General features: G+C 43.3%; 1 protein-coding gene across 6 annotated transcripts in view; it reads right to left on the bottom strand.

Annotated features, from left to right (window-relative positions):
• Nucleotides 1-25,167, bottom strand: part of DNAL1 (dynein axonemal light chain 1) — a 46,838-nt gene that overhangs the window by 12,859 nt on the left and 8,812 nt on the right. For 5 of the 6 annotated variants that reach the window (XR_013215475.1, XM_077261422.1, XM_077261441.1 and 2 more), the window contains exons 2-4: nucleotides 13,675-13,713; nucleotides 9,459-9,568; nucleotides 4,925-4,980 (exon numbers count right to left, since the gene is read on the bottom strand). Coding sequence is in view for 5 of the 6 variants with exons in the window: in XM_077261422.1 (XP_077117537.1) it covers nucleotides 4,925-4,980; nucleotides 9,459-9,568; nucleotides 13,675-13,713 (205 nt within the window). In the remaining variant the exon portion in view is untranslated. Of the gene's footprint in view, nucleotides 1-4,924; nucleotides 4,981-9,458; nucleotides 9,569-13,674; nucleotides 13,714-13,828; nucleotides 13,896-25,167 lie in introns of those variants that run through there. The other variant, XM_077261456.1, reaches the window with a different exon arrangement.

Below are 25,167 nucleotides of genomic sequence, written 5' to 3'. Positions count from 1 at the left end.
ATAGTCTCACTGCTCTTACTGTAAAGAATCCGCGTCTGTTATTATGCTTAAACCTTCTTTCCTCCAGACGTAGAGGATGCCCCCTTGTCCCTGTCTCAGGTCTATGATTAAAAAGATCATCAGAAAGGTCTTTGTACTGTCCCCTCATATATTTATACATTAACATAAGATCACCCCTTAGTCTTCGTTTTTCCAAACTAAATAGCCCCAAGTGTAATAACCTATCTTGGTATTGCAGACCCCTCAGTCCTCTAATAACCTTGGTCGCTCTTCTCTGCACCCGCTCCAGTTCAGCTATGTCTTTCTTATACACCGGAGACCAGAACTGTGCACAGTATTCTAAGTGTGGTCGAACTAGTGACTTGTATAGAGGTAAAATTATGTTCTCCTCATGAGCATCTATGCCTCTTTTAATACATCCCATTATTTTATTTGCCTTTGTAGCAGCTGCCTGACACTGGCCACTGAATATGAGTTTGTCATCCACCCATACACCCAGGTCTTTTTCATTGACGGTTTTGCCCAGAGTTTTAGAATTAAGCACATAGTTATACATCTTATTACTTCTACCCAAGTGCATGACCTTACATTTATCCCCATTAAAGCTCATTTGCCATTTATCAGCCCAAGCTTCTAGTTTAAATCAATTATATCCATGAGATGCAATTGCCATGGATAAAGAGTGACATAGGCTAAAGTATAATTAAAAATAATTTTTATTACAACATATAAAATAAAAACCTAATTATAAAACAGGGCTGAAAAAACCTCCAAAGGGAGGGAAGTAAATACAGACACAGGTGGTGCAAATAGCAATGCAATGGAAGATGTATACCAATGACAAAAGCACGGACTGCAATATAAAACAATAATGCACACAGGAACACTGCTGCGTAAGTGAACCACTGAAACAGGCAAAGAAATTCTATCTGTACATATAGTATGGGAAAACAGCAGTGGGCTAATAAGTGCAAAATACTAGGCACACCTATACCATGTGAATAATAATATACACTACGTAGTGACGATGGTAGTCCCAGTAATGCCAATATTGCAGGACAGGCTAACCGTGTACAATAAACATGCTTACCACAAGGTATACTGTGTCTGAAGTCCTCCCTCCCGCCCATCCTGTAATATAAAATTGTCCTCCCCTGTATTGATTACCCTGCAGAGTTTAGTGTCATCTGCAAATATTGAAATTCTACTCTGAATGCCCCCTACAAGGTCATTAATAAATATGTTAAAAAGAAGAGGGCCCAATACTGACCCCTGTGGTACCCCACTGCTAACCGCAACCCAGTCTGAGTGTGCTCCATTAATAACCACCCTTTGTTTCCTATCCCTGAGCCAGCTCTCAACCCACTTACACATATTTTCCCCTATCCCCATTACTCTCATTTTATGTAACAACCTTTTGTGTGGCACCGTATCAAAAGGTTTGGAAAAGTCCATATACACTACGTCCACTGGGTTCCCTTGGTCCAGTCCGGAACTTACCTCTTCATAGAAGCTGATCAAATTAGTCTGACATGAACGGTCCCTAGTAAACCCGTGCTGATACTGGGTCATAAGGTTATTCCTCTTCAGATACTCCAGCATAGCATCCCTTAGAATGCCCTCCAGGATTTTACCCACAGTAGAGGTTAAGCTTACTGGCCTATAAGCCAGGTCACATTTATATGGCCGTCCAACTGCGCCCTATTGTTGTTTGGCAATTATCTCGGCACAACAGTGTGATGAGATCCAAAATCCATCAATTTTCATTTAAAATAATCCTGATTATGTTACAAAAGGTTATGGGATAATATTCTGACGGTTCCATCGATTATATGTATCAGATGAACACTTAACATACTTACTGCAGAATATCTACCTAAAAAAAATTACAAATGATTAATATTAGGAAATAATCAGAAGTTAGAGCTAAAGTTAAAGTTTCTAAGAACCTACTGCTAGGGGTAGCAAATGCGAAATTAGATGATATCTTTTGCAAATATGGCGACTCACAAAATAGTGCCATGTTTCTTGAAGGAAGGAGGGAATAAGGAAAGAACAAGATATTTATTTATTATCCTACTATAGTGATGCACATGGTATATTTGGCACCTTAAAGTCTTAAAGGGGCTGTCTGTAACTTATCAACTGATGACCTATCAATGTAAAATCAGTGGGAGTCAACAAATTAGATGAAGTCTGCTCCAACAGCTGCCAGATAGAAGCAATGTACAAAGCGCAAAGCAGCCCGGTACATTGCGTAGTAGCTGCTGCAAACTACTCCAGTTTCTTCCATTCAAGTGAACGGATAGGTCATCCATTGATAAGTCTGGGGTTGCTCCATTGAAGGCTATGTACACCTTCACATTTTTTATAGTTTGTTTGCTTCTAGTGATGAGCGAGTGTACTCATTGCTCGAATGGTCTGGAGATTAAGTTTTCACCGCTTCAGTTGAATGATTTACAGCTACTTGCCAGCCTGAGTACATGTGGGGGTTGCCTGGTTGCTAGGGAATCCCCACATGTACTCAGCCTGGCTAATAGCTGTAAATCTTTCAGCTGCCGGGATGAAAACTTAATCTCCGAGCACTAACAAATACTCGGAGGTCACCCGAGCATGCTCAGGAAAACCCGAGCAATGACTACACTCGCTCATCACTATTTGCTTCCTAAATGCAAAATTAAGTAATTTTCTAAATAGTCTTTGCTATAGAGAAAAATTAAAATCCGTAAGACATCTCCTGAGGGGACATATCACCCCCTCACATTGAACACATGGGATTAACTATAATAGTAGAAGAGAGAAACTAATTATAACTGAGGAAGTGAGAAGGAGATATAACCTCCATTGAAGTAGGGGACTCCTGTGGCGAACAGGTAACGACCACAGAAAAAAGACAGCAAGACTGAGATTTGGTTATGCACAGGCCGGAAAGTATGCTTTAGAGGTGGGGAAGTATGCTTCCCAGGCTTAAGCTTCCTCTGATCAAAGCACAGCTCCCCAGACCTTTTGGAGTCAGTGACGGGTTTTGGGGTTTGCATCAATCTGATATTTATCGGTGATCTATGTTCGGCATCGTAGCAAAGGGACACACAGAACGCATTCAATCACATCACTGTAAAGCCAGCAGAACCCCTCCAACTTAATATCAGTCCAATGGTGGTGTTATCCATGCCAGGTTTCATCTCTATGGACAGGTAAAATCACAATAAGAAACATGACAACAATATCTAAGCCTGGGACCTTCAGGGACGAAGATATCCTGTAAGTTGGGGATTTCATAACATTTAGAAGGACCTAGCACATCCTACAACCAGCCCCCACATGAGCACACCAACCTGGATCTATGTGGGTGTAACCTTGAACTATTAAAAAGCAGCATTTGGGTTTGGTCATTTGTCAGTCCTGGAAGGTTCAGCTTGCTGTGTGTTCTAAGGAATATCTCCCTCCGTTAAGCTCTGAGCCATTTCTGTGACATCAGGTTCAGTCATTTTCTTTTGTTATCCCCTTTTTTATGTAATTGTGTTGTTCCAATTTTATATCATCTTTGAATTTTTTTTTTATAAACACTGCCTACCTTTCTGGATTAAATATATAAAATGTAATAGCTCTGTTCCTCTTGCTCTGTAAACCGCACTCCTGAAGCCATAAGCTACCGTTAACTTGTGTCCAATCGGCCTGTAGAAATGATTGGTGGTGGCAGCTAGTAGTGCCTTTTTGTATTGGAGCTGGCCGTGACCGTTGCGGGGTATATATATATATATACAGTATATTCTGTGTGTTGGAATCGGAGGTGTATATACCATACGTTCACTGTGAGTTCCCCAATAACCGGCCTAGTAGTGGAAGCAGCCGCGGCCTCGTCCATCACTCATTCAATTGTGTAATTATCCTGACTACCGGAGGAAGCAGAGTTGCATCCCCTGACAAACTGGTGGCAGTGGTGGGATTTGCGCAATCTGACTGGTGTCAGTCTTCATAAAAAATGTCCTACTATTTGCTGCTACAAAGTGAGTATAAGTCTTCCCTATAGCTCGTTGCTCTGCGAAATATGACAACATTCTGTCACAGAGCTCCTGGATCTGATGGCTCTCCACCTCCCGTCTCGGGCCATATTCAGATGTTCATGTATCATGGTCCGAGTACGAACTGTGATGCAAGGACTAGATGCGGGTCTACTGAGTTCGCATGAAAAATCATTCCACAAATGAAGCTGTGCTGACACATGAGAGCAGAATCCTCACATTAAGCATGTAATCAGCATTTTGCCATATCCGGATTGTCAGTGCTAAAGCGAGCGATGCCTGAACTCTGCACGGTCACTGCAGGAGCCCCAGCCATGGTCAGTGTCAGTGTGCCCTCTCATCCCAGGCTCCTGTCTGTCGTGCCTTACCGAGCGGCGGCTGCAGACAGGAGCCAGCGATGAGAGGGCACACTGACACTGTGTGAGCGGCTGGACTGATTTTAACATGTTTTTGGAGATGAGTGGAAAAACGCTTTATAACTGCATTGTGTGAACATGGCTTAAACATACCCTAAAAACTTACTAAACTGATGGTTTGATGAACTATTATCATACTTTATGAATGAAAATACAGATCTGAAGCAGTACAAGAAACTCCAGATTCCGAAACACTATAAAAGACCACAATACAATAAAGATGTGCCCAGAAGTTGCTGACACAAGCTGGTCTTTGTACGTATGAGCCCTCTGGGTTTGGTTCCTCTCCTCAGCTCCTATTATGCATTATTCCATTCACTGTACGCATATAGAAAAGCAGGAGACATTTCTACTGCACCGGATGCTTTTGTATTGGCAAAGTTTAGATAATCACTATATAACTATCCTGGATATTTCACTTTTACTGATACAAGCAGCAAACAGTTGACAACAGACAGTTCAGGAGAACAGTAATCGTGCACTTACTCAGTCCATTCAGATTGGCTATTTTTTCAATGCAATTGGTAGAAAGTGACAACTTCCTGAGAAAACAAGCAAACATTAACATGATGATACAGGAATGAATGGGGGTCTTACAGGCACTCGAGGGGCTCGGACAATCCCCTGAACATGTACATTAGTCTGATCCACTTAGAGGTGAAAACTAAATTGACTCTCAAGTGTTTTTTATCTTTTATACTGGTAGTAGTATTCATTTGTGATATTTTGGCCACTTTTGTGCTCTGCTTTCTAGGTTGACAATATAATTTATGGTCTCAGACTCAGTCAGCACAGACAACCAAATACAGGCACTCAATGCACTTTCCCACTTACAGTAACTTGCAAAAGTATTCCCCCTATCTTGGCTTTTTACCTATTTTGTTACATTACACCTTTTGTTTAAATATTTTTGTAATCCGATTTGTGTGTGATCCATCAGCACTAAATAGTCTAAGTTGGTGAAGTGAGAAAAATATACGCATAAATTAAATTTATGGAAGCAAATAACAAAAAATTGGCACATGCATAGGTATTCACCCCTTTTGCTATGAAGCCCCTAAAAATTTCTGGTCAAGCAATTCCCTTCATAAGTCTCCTGCTTACTGACAGGACGTCCCCCTGTGCACTCTAAGGCTATGTGCACACGTAGGAAGGGTCTCTGCGGGTTCTTCCGCAGCGGATTTGATAAATCTGCAGGGCAAAACCGCTGCGGTTATCCCTGCAGATTTATTGCAGTTTGTTTTGCGGTTTCCGCTGCGGGTTTACTCCTATACTATTGATGCTGCATATGCAGCAATATGCAGCATCAATAGTAATATTAAAAATAATTAAAAAAATGGTTTATACTTACCCTCTGACGTCCCGATCTCCTCGGCGCTGCACGCGGCGGTCTGGTTCCAAAGATGCTGTGCGAGAAAGGACCTTCGTGACGTCACGGTCATGTGACCGCGACGTCACCGCAGGTCCTGCTCGCACAGCAACCCTGATACCGGACAGCCGCGTGCAGCGCTGAGAGGTGAGTATATCATGATTTTTTATTTTAATTTTTTTTTTTTTTTTTTTTTACACAAATATGGTTCCCAGGGCCCGGAGGAGAGTCTCCTCTCCTCCACCCCGGGTACCATCTGCACATTATCCGCTTACTTCCCGCATCGTGGGCACAGCCCCATGAGGGAAGTTAGCGGATCAATGCATTCCTATGTGTGCAGAATCGCTGCAGTGACAAGAAGTGACATGCTGCGGAATGTAAACCGCTGCGTTTCTGCGCGGTTTTTCCCGCAGCATGTGCACGGCGGATTGCGGTTTCCATAGGGTTTACATGTAAATGTAAACGCAATGGAAACTGCTGCGGACCCGCAGCTGCAGAAACGCTGCGGATCCGCGGTAAAACCCGCAAAGTGTGAACATGGCCTAAGTGTCACATGTCTGTCAGTAGATACACTTTACCTTTTCTGAAAGGCCACAGATGCTGCAACAAATTAAGCAAGAGGCACCACTAAGCAAACACCATGAACACCAAGGAGATCTTACGTTTCTTTTGTCCTGAAGAAGTATGGTACTTCGAAACCCGTAGACAAAATAAAAACATGCACATTATCCTAGTGTGTACGTGGATTTATTACCATCCACCAGCAGTGCGGATTTTTCCACTTTTTCCTTGCCACACAATTCTACTCGGTCCCTGAACATCCTGTAGCTGTGATTACACGCTCATTCAAATGTTGTGCGATCACAACATAATCAGGTTAGCATAATCTTTATTTGTTTTATCCATTTTAACTGGATAAGACTCTATTGTGCTTTTCTCTTCCTTAGTATTTCAAGCAGAGACTGGAGTATCTGTCCATACAACCAGAATAAGCCGTACACTCCATAGAGGTGGCTTTATGGAAGAGTGGCCAGAAAAACGCCTTTACTTACACACAAAATTGGAAGGCTTGTTTTGAGTTTGCCAAAAGACACATGGGAGACTCACCAAGTGTACGGAGGAAGGTGCTGTGGTCAGATGAGACCAAAACTAAACTTTTTGACCACCAAGGAAAACACTATGTCTAGCACCAAAGTAATACAGCTCAACACCCCAAGAACACCATCCCCACAGTAAAACATGGTGGTGGCAGCATCATGCTGTGGGTATGTTTTTTGGCAGAAGGGACAGGGAAAATGGTCCAAATCAAAGGGAAGATGGATGTTGCAAAATACAGGGATATTTTTGAACAAAACATGTTTCAGTTTGTCAGCGATTTGAGACTGGGAAGGAGGTTCACCATCCAACAAGACAATGACCCGAAGCATACTGCTAAAGAAACACTCGAGTGGTTTAAGGGGAAACATGTAAATGTTTTGGAGTGGCCTAGTCAAAGCCCAGACTTTAAGCCAATTGATAATCTGTGATCAGACATGAAGATTGCTGGAGCTGGAACAGTTTTGCCTTGTGGAATGGGCAAAAATCCCAGTGGCCAGATATGGAAAGCTCAGAGACTTATCCAAGGCAACTTGCAACTGATGCAAAAGAAGGCTCTACAAAGTCCTGACTTTAGGGAGTGAATACTTATGCACACTGAAGTTTTCTTTTATTTTGTCCTATTTGTTGTTTGCTTCCCAATAAAAAGTAAACTAAATGTTCACAGTTGTAGGCATGTTCTTTATATGAACTGATGTGAAATTTCAGGTTGTGAGGTATCAAACCACAAAACATGCGTGTGTGTGTGTGTATTGAATACTTATGCAAACCACTGTACTTGTTTCCCTCTATCTCCCCAGATATTGATTGCTCTGGCTTTATAGACCCACAGGAGGGCAAAGATGGATGGAAAACAAGTACGGTAGGTGGGAAGATGCACTGAACATGATACACAGTGTGCCTGTACTAGGCTTGAACAGTCATTCTATGCAGACAGAGCCCCATTAACAATGCATTTTCTAGTCTTTGGCCATATTAAGAGTAACAAATTGTTTTGTCATGTTTGTATATTTTTCTTTTTGTAAAACTGACAAATTAAAGTTATAAAAAAACAAAACTTTTTCACAAATAATAGTACCTGGTGATCAAAAGTGTGTGAACTGTACATCATGATCAATGGTATAATGTACTCTACTTGTTTCATGAAGTGCAGTGATGGTATATAAGTAAGATATGACATCACTTCCTTATCAGTTCATAACGAATGACGAAATGTCCTAGGCCGGCCATACACATTAGATGGCTGTTTGGCCGACAGCCATCTCAGCCGACATTGCCATTCACAGGAGCGCTTGCTAGGCCGAGCACTCTTGTGTTCTCCTTGAGGAAGCCACCATCTGACACATCGGCCAGCAACTTATATCACGGGCAGTCTGAAGTCAGACATGCATGATCGACATCTCTCCCGACCACCAGTTGGCCGGCGCTTCCATAAACATTAGACCGTTGGATGAACCCCTTCGATACTAGCAGCTTCATCCGACATTAGTCTAGTGTGTATGGGGGAATTAAAGGGGTATTCCCACCTCCAAGATCCTATCCCATTATGAAGTGGATGTAATAATAATAATATTAGCAGATACCTCCAATTAGAAATGTGGTATAGTTGTCCTGATTCGCTATGTCGCTTACCCTATGTGCAGGGCATTGCAGTAGCTTAGGTATCCATGGTTATAATCACTCATATAGTGACAGTTAGTTGTTAGTGGTCATAACCACTAACATACCTAAACTACTGCAATGCCCTGCATGGGGTAAGCAACATAGCGAATCAGGAGAACTATACTACATTTCCAATTGAAGGCATTTGCCATTATTATTACCTACTACATATTGGAATAGGAAGTTAGAGATGAGAATACCCCTTTAAGTTAAAGCTTAACAACATTGTTGTGTCATGGGTCTGCCGCAGCCAATGATTGGCTGAAGCTTATGAATATTCCCTTCAGAGGGCAAGTCAAAAATTCATGTGACTCACTGGGAATAGCGGCACTGACATCGGTGGAATGGCTCTGCTGGGGGAAGGAAGTATCCATAGCTTTTATTTTCAATGGGCCCCTAAAGTGCTTAAAATCGAGTTGTCAAATTGTGGGCAACCCCTTTAAACAGGATAATGCCTTTGAGGACTGTCTCTGAGAAGTTACTGACCTGCACATCTGCTGTCCATAGACTTACAACAAAGGCCTCATTCTGATGTGAGTTACATAACATGTTGGGCAAAGTCGGCGCTTTAGTTTGCAGGGCCACAATTGTGAAGCTTAAAGGGGTTGTCCAGGAACATTTTTTTTTTTACTAAGGGCCTAAAAACTAACAGGCTTACTTAAGAAAAAAAAAACCGTCCTGGATAACCCCTTTAACACAATGTGATTCTGTTGGTGATCGGCAAGTGGAATAAAAGATAGGACAGGACAAGTAATGCCTAGACAAACAGGTGACGCTGTGTCCAGTTATTGTCAGGCTTCCCAGTATGAGAGTGCGTCCTGAGAATGCTGGCAATCACGGCGTAAGACTCTTAAGTTCAATGTGACAGGTTCCTCTGAAACGAACAATTCTTACTCGCAATTGACTAGTGTGGATAGGGATGCATCCATCTTCTCGATTGGTGGGATCTGTGCGTACAACTTCACTTCTTTGGCTTCAACAGCTTTCTGTCCCATCTTTTCTTCCTAATTAGAACACACCAAAAGTTGTATCGAAATGAAAATCTAGGTATCATAAATCATAGATAGTCCACCAAAGGACGACCAACGGTCATTATCTGTAAGATTCTATATTTTAATTCATACTTTTTCTTTTAATCTAACACTGCCACCTAAAATAATCATATAACCCCCTCAAAGCATGCCCCCCGACCCTATTTACCCCCGTGTGTCCTGCTGTAGTTTCAACTCATGGTCGATCATGCACAGTACAGTCTCTCTCAGCTAAATTCATGACCGTATACCTCTGCTTCAGGGTGTGTTTAAAAGGGAGCTTCTACTGTTAGGAAATGTACTGCAAGATGGGCTGTGTACAGGTGCTGATCTCTATATACAGGGGACAGAAAGGAGAAGAGAATATACTACAGAAACTGATAGGAGAGATACAGTGGGGCAAAAAAGTATTTAGTCATTCAGCAATAGTGCAAGTTCCACCACTTAAAAAGATGAGAGGCGTCTGTAATTTACATCATAGGTAGACCTCAACTATGGGAGACAAACTGCGAAAAAAAAATCCAGAAAATCACATTGTCTGTTTTTTTATCATTTTATTTGCATATTATGGTGGAAAATAAGTATTTGGTCAGAAACAAAATTTCATCTCAATACTTTGTAATATATCCTTTGTTGGCAATGACAGCGGTCAAACGTTTTCTGTAAGTCTTCACAAGGTTGCCACACACTGTTGTTGGTATGTTGGCCCATTCCTCCATGCAGATCTCCTCTAGAGCAGTGATGTTTTTGGCTTTTCGCTTGGCAACACGGACTTTCAACTCCCTCCAAAGGTTTTCTATAGGGTTGAGATCTGGAGACTGTCTAGGCCACTCCAGGACCTTGAAATGCTTCTTACGAAGCCACTCCTTCGTTGCCCTGGCGGTGTGCTTTGGATCATTGTCATGTTGAAAGACCCAGCCACGTTTCATCTTCAATGCCCTTGCTGATGGAAGGAGGTTTGCACTCAAAATCTCACGATACATGGCCCCATTCATTCTTTCATGTACCCGGATCAGTCGTCCTGGCCCCTTTGCAGAGAAACAGCCTCAAAGCATGATGTTTCCACCACCATGCTTTACAGTAGGTATGGTGTTTGATGGATGCAACTCAGTATTCTTTTTCCTCCAAACACGACAAGTTGTGTTTCTACCAAACAGTTCCAGTTTGGTTTCATCAGACCATAGGACATTCTCCCAAAACTCCTCTGGATCATCCAAATGCTCTCTAGCAAACTTCAGACGGGCCCGGACATGTACTGGCTTAAGCAGTGGGACACGTCTGGCACTGCAGGATCTGAGTCCATGGTGGCGTAGTGTGTTACTTATGGTAGGCCTTGTTACATTGGTCCCAGCTCTCTGCAGCTCATTCACTAGGTCCCCCTGCGTGGTTCTGGGATTTTTGCTCACCGTTCTTGTGATCATTCTGACCCCACGGGGTGGGATTTTGCGTGGAGCCCCAGATCGAGGGAGATTATCAGTGGTCTTGAATGTCTTCCATTTTCTAATTATTGCTCCCACTGTTTATTTCTTCACTCCAAGCTGGTTGGCTATTGCAGATTCAGTCTTCCCAGCCTTGTGCAGGGCTACAATTTTGTTTCTGGTGTCCTTTGACAGCTCTTTGGTCTTCACCATAGTGGAGTTTGGAGTCAGACTGTTTGAGGGTGTGCACAGGTGTCTTTTTATACTGATAACAAGTTTAAACAGGTGCCATTACTACAGGTAATGAGTGGAGGAAAGAGGAGACTCTTAAAGAAGAAGTTACAGGTCTGTGAGAGCCAGAAATCTTGATTTGTTTGTTTCTGACCAAATACTTATTTTCCACCATAATATGCAAATAAAATGATGAAAAAACAGACAATGTGATTTTCTGGATTTTTATTTCTCAGTTTGTCTCCCATAGTTGAGGTCTACCTATGATGTAAATTACAGACGCCTCTCATCTTTTTAAGTGGCGGAACTTGCACTATTGCTGAATGACTAAATACTTTTTTGCCCCACTTTATATAGCAGGTGGGCACTGAGAGGAGAGATGAAATGCAGGAGGATGCTGAAAGAAGAGATGTACTGTAGGAGGGGCTCTGTATACAGGGGACAGAAAGTAGGATATCATGCAGGATAATGCTGTATACAGGGGCTAAGATTAGTTAAAGGGGTATTCCCATCTCAAAGATCCTATCCCAATATGCAGTATGTGTAATAATAAATATTAGCTAATAGCTCCAATTAGACATGTAGTATAGTTTTTTCTGATTTGCCACGTCTCTTTCCTCATTGCAGTAGCTTAGATCTATGGTTACGACTAGATTTGAGCAAATAAGTTCTGATTTGGTCGCCGAATCTGAATTTGCCATATTCGTGCCGCATTTATGTTTGACGATCGATTCCAAACACATTCTGTCATTTCTACTCCCATGATGTTTGGCGAAGATCGCAAATACAATATTCGCCACCGATCGTAATTGGAACTGAATTTGGAAAATTAGCTCAATTCTAGTTACAACTACTAGTAACTAGATGTCACTACATGAGTGGTCGTAACCATGGATACCTAAGCTACTGCAATGCCCTGTACATGAGGAAAGAGAAATAGTGAATCAGAAGAACTATACTACATTTCTAATTGGAGCTATTTGCTAATATTATTATTATACCTACTACATATTGGGATAGGCTCTTGGAAATGGGAATACCCCTTTAAGTTCTGTTTGTTACCTGCTGCTGAAAGATGACTATTGTGAAACTGCACATGTCGCAATATTGATGCATATGACAGAAGATTATCTTCTGCTATATGCACCAATACAGCGGTATTTGCAGTTTCACAAAAATAACAAACATAGCTTTCCATTACTGTTGTGGAGTATGGGAAAGAGAGTTGGGTTTTATGATCACCAGCTCCAGCTAACAATGATGTAACACCACACTGGCAGCTATACTGTTGTAGATGGCAGAAGATAAAATCTGTCAGGCATTGTATTGTACAGGAGCAGACAGTGCACAGAAGCGTAATGAGAATTCTACACTTAGATTAGCTTGGTAACTCAGAAAGTTGGAGTTAAGGTACCTTCACACGAAACGACATCGCTAGCGATCCGTGACGTTGCAGCGTCCTGGCTAGCGATATCGTTTCGTTTGACACGCAGCAGCGATCAGGATCCTGCTGTGATGTCGCTGGTCGCTGAATAAAGTCCAGAACTTTATTTGGTTGTCCGATCGCTGTGTATCGTTGTGTTTGAAAGCAAAAGCAACGATACCAGCGATGTTTTACACTGGTAACCAGGGTAAACATCGGGTTACCAAGCGCAGGGCCGCGCTTAGTAACCCGATGTTTACCCTGGTTACCAGCGTAAAAGTAAAAAAAACAAACAGCACATACTTACATGCGTCCCCCAGCGTCTGCTTCCTGACACTTACTGAGCGCCGGCCCTAAAAGTGAAAGTGAAAGCACAGCGGTGACGTCACCGCTGTGCTGTTAGGGCCAGAGCTCAGTCAGTGTCAGGAAGCAGACGCTGGGGGACGCATGTAAGTATGTGCTGTTTGTTTTTTTTACTTTTACGCTGGTAACCAGGATAAACATCGGGTTACTAAGCGCGGCCCTGCGCTTAGCAACCCGATGTTTACCCTGGTTACCCGGGGACCTCGGCATCGTTGGTCGCTGGAGAGCGGTCTGTGTGACAGCTCTCCAGCGATCAAACAGCGACGCTGCAGCGATCGGCATCGTTGTCGCTGCAGCGTCGCTTCGTGTGAAGGTACCTTTAGTCAGGAGCACACATTAGAGGGAAGGAGGGACCTACAGCACTGAGGAGAAGCAAGTGCTGCTGGGAAATGTAGTTTAGCAGCTATGGATAGCACTGCCTATTCAGTTGTGTGAAGCTGGATGCACCAAGGGGCAGACAGATGAAAAAGACACAAGAGGTACCAAAAAAAAGACATGATGCTAGGCTTAGTCTTTACATTAATCATGAGTATGCATTTACTGTGCTTTGCGAAAAAGTAATGCAAGTCTGGAAATAACCCTTTAAACACTGCAGCAGATTCACTGTTACATTATAAACAAACGTGACACAGAAGAACACTTACCCACTTGGATAAAGCGTCTTTAATAGTTGTTGCTTTAGCCTAAGAAAAAAGACAAGAACAAATAAAATGAGGTGGACAGGAGTTGTCCTGAGCAGGCAGACTTTTCAATGCAGAAACACAGGGCTTGTACACAGCGATTCCCTTGCTACTTTACCCGGAAAAGGTGATGGAACTTCTAGAAGAGACCAGGCTCGGACTGGCCCACCGGGGAATCGGTGGATCCCCCAGTGGGCCCCTGCCTCCGACAGTCTCTCTCTTCTGAGCAGTGCTGCATGCTCGATTTAAGCTCCGTCTCTCCCCGCCCATCAGAAGAGGAGAGAAAAGCCGTGCTCCGGCATATGCCTGCTATAATGGTGGGGATCACTGCCTCAGACTGCAGCATTAGGCTACGTTCACATTTGCGGTCAGCGCCGCAGCGTCGGGCGCCGCAGCGGCGCCGCATGCGTCATGCGCCCCTATATTTAACATGGGGGCGCATGGACATGCGTTGTGCTGCGTTTTGCGCCGCATGGCCGCAAGCGTTGGACGCAAGAAACGCTTCAAGTTGCATTTTTTTTGCGTCCAACTTTCGGTCAAAAAGGACGCATGCGGCGCAAAACGCAGCGTTTTAGCGTGCGTTTTGCCGCGTTTTTGTTTGCGTTGTGCGCTGCGGCGCCGACGCTGCGGCGCACAACGCAAATGTGAACGTAGCCTAAGAGAGCAGTGTGCGGCTGGGGCTGGATCTCTTCCCTCCCCGGAGTCTCTGGCTAGGATGGGAGGAGGGAGGCTCAGACAGCCATTTACCTGACCTGCACTTAGACGCTGCTCCTGGAGCCTGACAGCAGTAAGTCCCGCCCAACAGCATGGACCGGGTCAGGCTGCTGCAACATGCGGCCAGGAGGGCTGTGCAGGCGCTGAAGCTAGCAGTGATGAAAGTGCTAATGGAAGTGAAGAGGCGTCTGCGGCTCCTGCCCTGCTCCAAGCTCTGAGCTCTGTCATCGGCACAGGCGGGAGGGGGAGGGGAGGCCCCAGAGGAACACAGTGCTGGCCTGAGTGAGTACTGGAGCTTCCTGTTTATGTCTGTCCTGACTCTCTCCTGCCCTCCACACCAACAAAAGCTGGGTTTTTTTCTGTTTGCCCCTCACAGCTGCACTCTTTCTGCCCCCTCTACCCTTTCTGCCTTCTAGTTGTTGATATCACTTTACCCTCCCCCACTGCCACCTGTGATAGTGACAGGGGGCCCCCATCTTCTTCATGGCACTTGATGCCCGAAATCCTATCTTATTTCTGTGTGTGTATAAGGTGTGTACCCAAATCCTAATATGTGCACTATCTAGAGAAGTACAGTGTGTCTGCAATGCATGTATGTCAATAAGTGACTGTGTGCATACATGTGACATTAAAAAGCGCCGCAACAAAACACATGTCCCTTTTAAAAAGATACCTGGCATTTTTATATGCAGAATGAACAATGAATAGATTTATAATGTCATTTATCACAAAAATATAACAGTAAAAAAAAATGCCATCTCTCCAGTTTGCATTGGATGCTCTATAACAGTGATCAAAAGGAAAGAATAGGAAAAATGTCCTATTGTTGCTGGGTACAGGCGGGCAGATCTTGGGGGGCGATAACAGCAATCACATGATTGGACAGGAGAAAATCCTGCCCTGATCATGTTCTCCGGGGTCTCGGGTAACCCTGGTAGCCAAGATCCTGGAGATTTTCCGACTCTGGGGGGCGCTACAGCCTTATCCCTGATTGCCATTTTAGAACGGCGATGAGGAAATAAGGAAACTTAGCTTAATGAGTGTCGGCGGTTGCTAAAGGTTTAAAGGGCCACTGTCACCCCCCTCCAGCCGTTATAAACTAAAAGAGCCATCTTGTGCAGCAGTAATGCTGCAGTCTAACAAGGTGGCTCTTTTAGTTTTAGGTTCAAGTACACCCCAAATAAAGCGTTTTTATACTTGGCCACAAATCCTGTCTCTAGCCAGGTAGGCGGGTCCTCACTCCCCAGCTTGAATCGCTCCTCTGCCGTCACTCACATCTTCCTGCGCTTTCGGCGCCGCCCCCTCAGCGCTGTTATCGTTTCAAAACCGGCGCCTGCGCAATGTACTGCTGTGCTGCGCAGACGCAGTAAGCTCTGGCCGTCTGACGTCCCAGCCAGGCTTGCAGACTGCGCCTGCGCGGGCATTGCAGCCAGCCACCTTTGGAATCCCCGCCCGCACTGTGTTATGCATTATGCACAGTGCGGGGCGGGGATTCCAAAGATCTCATGCACATACATTGGTTTATTTTTTATCAGTATTTTGAGCTTTGCATGGTTTTTGGATGTAGAGCATGTCACTTTTTTCAGCGTTTTTTTAGGGTTTTTCACCCATTGAATTGAATGGAAAAAAATGCATGAAAAAACGCACCAAAAATGCAGTGGAACCTGCCAAGCACTCAGGTTTTGCTGCAGAAACTGATGTAAAATACCGATAGGCTGTGTGCACACGTTGCGGATTTCCTGCGGATCCGCAGCGTTTTTTCCGTGCAGAACCACTGCTGAACCGTAAGTGATTTACAATACAATGTAAATCAATGGGAAAATAAAAGTGCTGTGCTAATGGTGCGGAAAAATCCACAGGGAATCCGCAGGGGATTAAAAAAAGGACCATGTCAATTCTTTGTGCGTTTCTGCACCCATTCCATTATAGAAATGCGCAGGGCTCAAAATGCGTAAAATCTGCAAGAAAAACGCGCAGATTTTGACCTGCGTTTTCTGCCAAGAGATGCAGAATCCGCACAGAAAATTCCAGAGGCAAATCCGCAACATGTGCACATAGCCATAGTGTGACCATAGCCTTAAAGAAATGGATCTGTCAAAAATAGACAAAAATGGCGATGGAGAGAACCAATTAAATACAGTAATCAGGTCTTTGTTGTTTCCGATAGTGTCCTTTTTTTTTGCAGAAAACAATGTGCAGCATGTTGTACCTGTACTAGTGAATATGATGAAACTTACTGCTGAGCCTCCTAACACATACTACAACACAAAGGTGAACCTAGCCTGAGCATTGAAATGTAGAGTGGGCCCCTGGAGTCAGTTCCACTGGTGGGCCCTAGCCACCCCAGTCCGACACTGGAAGAGACGGACAACGTACTGAAATTTGCACTCTACATTCTTTGGTTCATAAGAAGTGATCGTGCAATGAACCTCAGCAACCAGAAACATGCTCACGCCGAGTGGTCTGGACTACAGGTCGCCCTGCCGGACGTCTCCACTACAAGAGATGCTTCCTACGTGCCAGTAGCTTATGTCTGGTGACTGCATTTCACTCCTGCCGATTTCCTTCTTCATTTGTTAGCAATGTACTGATACAGCTTGGAGGAGAGGGTTTTCATTGGGAAAACTGAGTCCTTAAAGAGGTGCCAGAATGAGTTTCTAAAGGAGTGTAGAGGTCGAAATCTGCTGTCCAAAAAGTGTATTCTGTCATTGGTGCATAAGCTGGAACATACAGGAACATTACTGGATAGGCATGGAGGATGTCCGAAAATGTCAGCTAGATATTTTCCTAGGGGCCATTTGCAGGGTCGGGTGTACAGTAACAAACCACGAACATTACTGGCATCCCGAGAGAAGATACAGTGAGAAATTCAGGCTATAACCCCAGACATCCTGTGGAATACATTCAACCTGTATTGACCTCGGCTTGGAATATTAGCCAGTCCAAGAATTTTATGACTGTAAGAACTGAAATCTGCAGCACTATTCCCAAAGTCATCTCCAAGTAATTTAAAGGGCCTTTGTACATTACAACTCCAGGAACAGGAAGGATTAGTACGGTATTCCAATTACTACAAGTCATCACTAACTAATCCACAAGATGGGTAGTGGATCGCTAAAGATCTGACTGATCTGAATCCCACCAATTGCCATTCAAATGGAGAGGGAGTCGTGTGTGCTTTCAATCTGTGCAGGGCTGCCGGGGCTGGATGATCACTGTACTTGTCTCTCTCCATCTGTTAAACACCTGTCCTGGTATCTCGGGCTCTGCGTCCTTCCCCTGGGTCCATTGCCCACTGTTGTGCTCCAAGTCGGGTTTTGCAAGTTGCCTGGCGTGGATTAATGACAACATCTCTCTAGACCTATTTAAGGCCCATTGAGACATTGGGATTGAGACTCTTGTCCTCTATGTTTGGTGCCCTCCACCTTCTGTGCTTTACTTGCTTCCATCCTTGATGGGTTCCACTTCATCAAACCTGCTGCTCCTGAGATTCCCGAGTGGGCCAAGTCATGGTTTCCCATATGCCTTCCCGCACCGACGCCTGGCATCATGTGGCCACCCGGACCTGAGGCTTACGGACCTGAGGCTTATTGTATCTACCTCACAAGGCGAGCCTAACATGGACAATACTATAGAATTGAATATCATCAATCAATGATCCAATACTTATTCAAGTGCTAAACAAGCAATACATAATCCATCCGTTACACTATAATACCCCATGGTTGTAGGTGATAAAGTGAACAGAATAAGCACTGATTGAAACAATTTTAAGTTACAATCAAAAAGTTTTTATTTATTTTTACATTCAAAACCCAAATAAATTTTATTTAAAAACATCTAGTGACCTCCGATATGAGACACACATGGCTAAGGACTCCATTAAACACCTTAGAACAGAGATATGTATTATAATGTGTTAATATGTAATACTATATTCTGGAGCTGATAAACATCTCCTCATGTCAAATAATACTCTGTGCAACTTCATGCTATATTAAAGTGCATGTGCCAATTGAAAAAAGGGGGGTATATCTCTACTACTATCATAGACCACTACCGGACCCAAGCGGCCAATGTTAGTCCTGAATTTGAGAGCAATGAACCCTGTATAGGCCAATTACTGCTAATGATAGCTTATACATTTTAAAGCATGAAGTCTCTAGATGATACTTACTAGCTGTGCGGAGTCGATGCCGTGTCCCTCCACCCCGACTCCGCACAGCTAGTAAGTATCATCTAGAGACTTCATGCTTTAAAATGTATAAGCTATCATTAGCAGTAATTGGCCTATGCGTCATCCACAGATCACAGTGAATCATCCACATCAATCAAGGCAGTACAACAGCTGTACGGATCGAGTAGATACCGGAAAAAAATACGCCATCGGACTGACTGTTCTGTATTCCACAAGGAAGAGTTGAGGAACGCGTCCATTTAGTAAAAAGACTATACTTATATAGAGGGAAAATATCTCAGGAATGGAGAGGGGCAACAACAAAGGAAAACAGCAGCATTTTCACAAAGTAAAAAAAATATATATGTACTAGCTGTACTACCCGGCTTCGCCCGGGTTAATGACTGCTGTTAGCAAAATAGAATGTGTTAACAAAAATTTATTCTGCACACAAAAACCACAAAACAAATAGATAGAAATGTAATTATTAAAAGGCAAAAACTAAGCAAATAGAAGCATTTCACAACATATATTAGCTTTGTTATACTGAGAATGTCTTTGTTGCCTATATTAACCAATCAGAGCTCAGGTTAATTAACTGTAGCAAAATAGAAGCTGAGCTGTGATTGGTTGCTATTGGCAGCCTGATAAATCCCCAGCCAACAGGAAGCCCTCCCCCCTGGCAGTATATATTAGCTCACACATACACATAATAGACAGGTCATGTGACTGACAGCTGCCGTATTTCCTATATGGTACATTTGTTGCTCTTGTAGTTTGCTTATTAATCAGATTTTTATTTTTGAAGGACAATACCAGACTTGTGTGTGTTTTAGGGCGAGTTTTATGTGTCAAGTTGTGTGTGTTGAGTTGCGTGTGGCGACATGCATGTAGCGACTTTTGTGAGATGAGTTTTGTGTGGCGACATGCGTGTAGCAACATTTTGTGTGTTGAGTTGCATGTGACAGGTTAGTGTAGCAAGTTGTGTGCAGCAAGATTTGTGCATGGCGAGTTTTGCGCGTGGCGAGTTTTATGTGTGGTGCATTTTGAGTATGTGCAAGTTTTGTGTGAGGCAACTTTTGCATGTGGTGCAACTTTTGTACATGTGGCAATTTTTCTGTGTGTGCAAGTTTTGCATGAGGTGAGTTTTCCATGAGGTGAGTTTTGCACGTGTGGCGAGTTTTGCGTGAGCCTAGTTTTGCATATGGCGAGTTTTGCATGTAGCGAGTTTTGAGTGGTGACTTTTGTGTTTCGACTTTTATGTGGCGAGGTTGGTGTGTGTGTGTGGTGAAATGTGTGCTGAGGGTGGTATATGTGTTCAAGCACGTGGTAGTGTGTGGCGCATTTTGTGTTTGTGTTCATATCCCCGTGTGTGGTGAGTATCCCATGTCGGGGCCCCACCTTAGCAACTGTACGGTATATACTCTTTGTCGCCATCGCTCTCATTCTTTAAGTCCTCATTGTTCACATCTGGCAGCTGTCAATTTTCCTCCAACACTTTTCCCTTCACTTTTTCCCCATTATGTAGATAGGAGCAAAATTGTTTGGTGAATTGGAACGCGCGGGGTTAAAATTTCACCTCACAACATAGCCTATGACGCTCTCGGGGTCCAGACGTGTGACTGTGCAAAATTTTGTGGCTGTAGCTGCGACGGTACAGATGCCAATCCCGGACATACACACATACATACATACACACATTCAGCTTTATATATTAGATATACCTGTATGTAATCTCCTGTATATAGTATATACCTGTGTGTCATCTCACCTATATATAGTATATATCTGTGTGTCATCTCCTGTATATAGTATATACCTGTATGTCATCTCCTCCTATACATAGCATATACCTGTGTCATCTCCTCCTGTATATACTATATACCTGTAGGTAATCTGCTCCTGTATATAGTATATACCTGTGTGTCATCTCCTCCTGTATATAGTATATACCTGTATGTCATCTCCTCCTGTATGTAGTATGTACCTGTATGTCATCTCCTCCTCTATATAGTATATACCTGTGTGTCATCTCTCCTGTATATAGTATATATCTGTGTGTCATCTCCTCCTGTATATAGTATATACCTGTGTGTCATCTCCCCTGTAAATAGTATATACCTGTGTGTCATCTCCTGTATATAGTATATAGCTGTATGCCATCTCCTCCTGTATTAGCCCTCGTTCACACGTTATTTGGTCAGTATTTTTACCTCAGTATTTGTAAGCTAAAATGGCAGCCTGATAAATCCCCAGCCAACAGTAAGCCCACCCCCTGGCAGTATATATTAGCTCACACATACACATAATAGACTGGTCATGTGACTGACAGCTGCCGGATTCCTATATGGTACATTTGTTGCTCTTGTAGTTTGTCTGCTTATTAATCAGATTTTTATTTTTGAAGGATACCAGACTTGTGTGTGTTTTAGGGCGAGTTTCGTGTGTCAAGTTGTGTGTGTTGAGTTGCGTGTGGCGACATGCATGTAGGGACTTTTGTGAGATGAGTTTTGTGTGGCGACATGCGTGTAGCAACTTTTTGTGTGTCGAGTTGCATGTGACAGGTTAGTGTAGCAAGTTGTGTGCAGCAAGTTTTGCGCATGGCGAGTTTTGCGCGTGGCGAGTTTTATGTGTGGTGCCTTTTGAGTATGTGCAAGTTTTGTGTGAGGCAACTTTTGCATGTGTTGCAACTTTTGTGCATGTGGCAATTTTTCTGCGTGTGGCAATTTTTCTGCGTGTGCAAGTTTTGCGTGTGGCGAGTTTTGCACGTGTGGCGAGTTTTGCATGTGGAGAGTTTTGCGCGTGGCGAGTTTTGAGCGGCGACTTTTGTGTTTCTACTTTTATGTGGCGAGGTTGGTGTATGTGTGGTGAAATGTGCACTGAGGGTGGTATATGTGTTCGAGCACGTGGTAGTGTGTGGCGCATTTTGTGTGTGTGTTCATATCCCCGTGGTGGTGTGATTATCCCATGTTGGGGCCCCACCTTAGCAACTGTACAGTATATACTCTTTGGTGCCATCGCTGTCATTCTTTAAGTCCCCCTTGTTCACATCTGGCAGCTGTTAATTTGCCTCCAACACTTTTCCTTTCATTTTTTCCCCATTATGTAGATAGGGGCAAAATTGTTTGGTGACTTGGAAAGCGCGGGGTTAAAATTTCACCTCACAATATAGCTTTGACGCTCTCAGGGTCCAGACGTGTGACTGTGCAAAATTTTGTGCCTGTAGCTGAGACGCCTCCAACACTTTTCCTTTCACTTTTTCCCCATTATGTAGATAGGGGCAAAATTGTTTGGTGAATTGGAAAGCGCGGGGTTAAAATTTCACCTCACAACATAGCCTATGACGCTCTCGGGGTCCAGACGTGTGACTGTGCAAAATTTTGTGGCTGTAGCTGCTACGGTTCAGATGCCAATCCCGGACATACATACATACATACATACATACACACACACACACATTCAGCTTTATATATTAGATTTATGGCAAGTGACAGGTCCTCTATAATCCCTTCTTCATTGCCACTGGATGGTAGGCGTAACGACCGGGCTCTCATAGTGAGGAACCCGCCAACGCCAGCAAATACTTCAGCTGGATGTGCGTCCTCAGCTGAAGTGTATTGCAGCACACAGACCCATTAGGTCCGTGTCACAATACAGCCTGCTGGCCAATCAGAGGCCATCAGCTGTCATCGGAGGGCACGTAATTAGGGGCACATGGAAGTAATGTCATGAGCTCCCGTCGCTTGCACGCTGAAGTCAGCTGCCAGCTTCAGAAGAGGACACCGTGCAGCCGGGGAGCGCACAGAAGGCGAGGTTTTTTTAATCAGTGAGTACACACTGCACGTGGCCATACTACTACATGGATGACTATGGGCTGCGCATCATATTATATATATATATATATATATATATATATATATATATATATATATATATATATATATATATATATATATATATATATATATATATATAACTATGGGCTGTGCATTATACAACAGGGTGCGCCATGTATATGGATACACCTAAATAAAATGGGAATGGTTGGTGATATCAAATTCCTGTTTGTGGCACATTAGTATATGGGAGGGGGGAAAACTTTTCAAGATGGGTGGTGACCATGGCAGCCATTTTGAAGTCTGTCATTTTGGTTCCAACTTTATTTTTTTCAATGGGAAGAGGGTCATGTGACACATCAAACTTATTGAGACTTTCACAAGAAAAACAATGGTGTGTTTGGTTTTAACGTAACTTTATTCTTTCATGAGTTATTTACAAGTTTCTCATTGTTTACAGCCATTGACATGTCACAGAGGTTAACACATGAGGGGCGGATAGATATTGTGTTGATGTCTGGTGAATGCAGTACCCGGGTCATTGCAGCAGATTTCAATGCAAGACATCCTACAAAACCTCCCATCTCCCATGCTACAGTTAGCAAACTGCTTGCCAAATTTCATGAAACAGGTTCAGTGTTGGATTTGCCAAAATGTGGGAGCAAGAAAACTGTCCCTTATGAAGAAATATCAGTGGCTGTCCTTGCTTCGTTCAGCAAGAGCCCACAGCGTAGCACTCGCCGCATGTCACTGGAGAGCGGCATCAGTTGAACATCCCTTCGGCGGATATTAGCTACTCACAAATGGCACCCTTACAAAATCCAGCTGCTGCAGCATCTCAACGAGGATGACCCAGATCGGCACGCTGAATTTGCAGAATGGGCAAACAAAAATTGGAACAGGACCCTCAGTTTACACAGAACATTATGTAAAGTGATGAGGCAAACATTTTTGTGAATGGTGAAGTTAACAAACAAAACCACCGCTATTGGTCTGACACTAACCCACAGTGGATAGATCCCTCCAAGACTGTTGGAACACAAAAATTGATGGTATGGTGTGAAATGTGGGGTACAAAGATAGTGGGGCCATTCTTCATCAATGGAAACCTCAATGCCACAGGATATCTGAAATTGCTACATGATGATGTTTTGCCCTCTTTAAGCACTAAAGATGGCATGTTCCCTGAGTTTTTCCAGCAAGATGGTGCACCACATTATGGGTGTCAGGTCCGAGCATTCCTACATGAACAGTTTCCTGGAAAGTGGATTGGTCGTCATGGGCCAGTTGAATGGCCACCAAGGTCTCCCGATCTGACCCCCTTAGACTTTTATCTTTGGAGTCATCTGAAGGCAATTGTCTTTGCTGTGAAGATACGAGATGCGAAGCATCTGAATCAACGGATACTGGAAGCCTGTGCTAGCATTTCTTCTGCAGTGTTGCTATCAGTGTGTCAAGAGAGGGAGAAGAGGATTGCAATGACAATCCAACACAATGGGCAGCACTTTGAACACATTTTGTAAGTGGTCATAAACTTGTAAATAACTCATGAAAGAATAAAATTATGTTAAAACCAAGCACACCATTGTTTTTCTTGTGAAATTCTCAATAAGTTTTTTTTTTAAATCTTTTTATTAAATTTAAAGAATAACAATACATGCAGACAAAAGTAATTATTTTATCATAACTTGTTTCCCACCCCAAATCCTCCCCCCAAAGAGAAAACATTTCCCAATCCCCATATGCGCAACAGAACCACAAAACATTATGAAATTGGTGCATTGCCACTTATCATTTGTAGCAGATCCCATTGTGTATTTTCAAATTGGTGTTTCAGCTTTTCCCTAGTTTCTAAAGGAAGAGACGGGATGAATAGAGACCATGTAGTCAGGAATTTACCCGACATTTTTTCCTTGTTAGTCAATGCATCCATCCATTCCATTCTGAACAAGAACCCAATCTTAGAATGAATGAGAGAAAGCGATGGGACTGTGGGACTAAGCCATTGTTGTAGAATGCTTTTCCTAGTTGCCGAGGCCCATATTTTGAGTGTAGCTTTGATATGTTTGGGTAAGTTATGATGCTCCTCTTCTAATATGTTGAAAATGGCCCACTGTGGTGTAAGTGTAAAACTAATTCCACATAATCTCTGTAGTTCATAATGAACAGTACCCCATAGCTCCTGAATTTTTGGACAACTCCAAAAGTGGTGAAAAATATCAGTACTGCGTTTCTTGCATTTGGAGCACAAATAAACTGTTGATGGAGTCATCCTGGACTGCAGATAGGGTGTAACGTAGGACCTATGTAGAATTAAAAGAGCCATGTCAGTATAACTACTATATGATAGAGTTTTCCGTTGGCGTGCAGTTGCTTCAAGGAAGTCTTCCACCCCAAGGCCCGGGAGGTCTTTTGACCATTTTGCTAATCCTGTGGACTTCCCCCTCCACAATCCCTTCCTGAGTAATACCAAGTAAATGCTGCTTATAAAAGCTGGTTGCGATCTTGCATTTCTAATTAATCTATCCAGGTTAGATCCCCTCTCCCCCATCTCGTCAGTCGGTACACACCTTTGTACCAGGCTCCTCGCCTGAAGGAACAAAAATGGATTATTATCAAATAGTGGAAAACGCTGTGAAGCTGTTTCAAAAGAGAGCACCGAAAAGTTGAGATCCAATAAGTCTATTACCTGCTTACATCCCTGGATGGCCAAGTGTTTGTAGACTAAAG

This window comes from Ranitomeya variabilis, chromosome 1 (genome assembly GCF_051348905.1).
Source record: "Ranitomeya variabilis isolate aRanVar5 chromosome 1, aRanVar5.hap1, whole genome shotgun sequence".
NCBI lineage: Eukaryota > Metazoa > Chordata > Amphibia > Anura > Dendrobatidae > Ranitomeya > Ranitomeya variabilis.
This window is presented reverse-complemented; position numbering and strand designations above follow the sequence as displayed.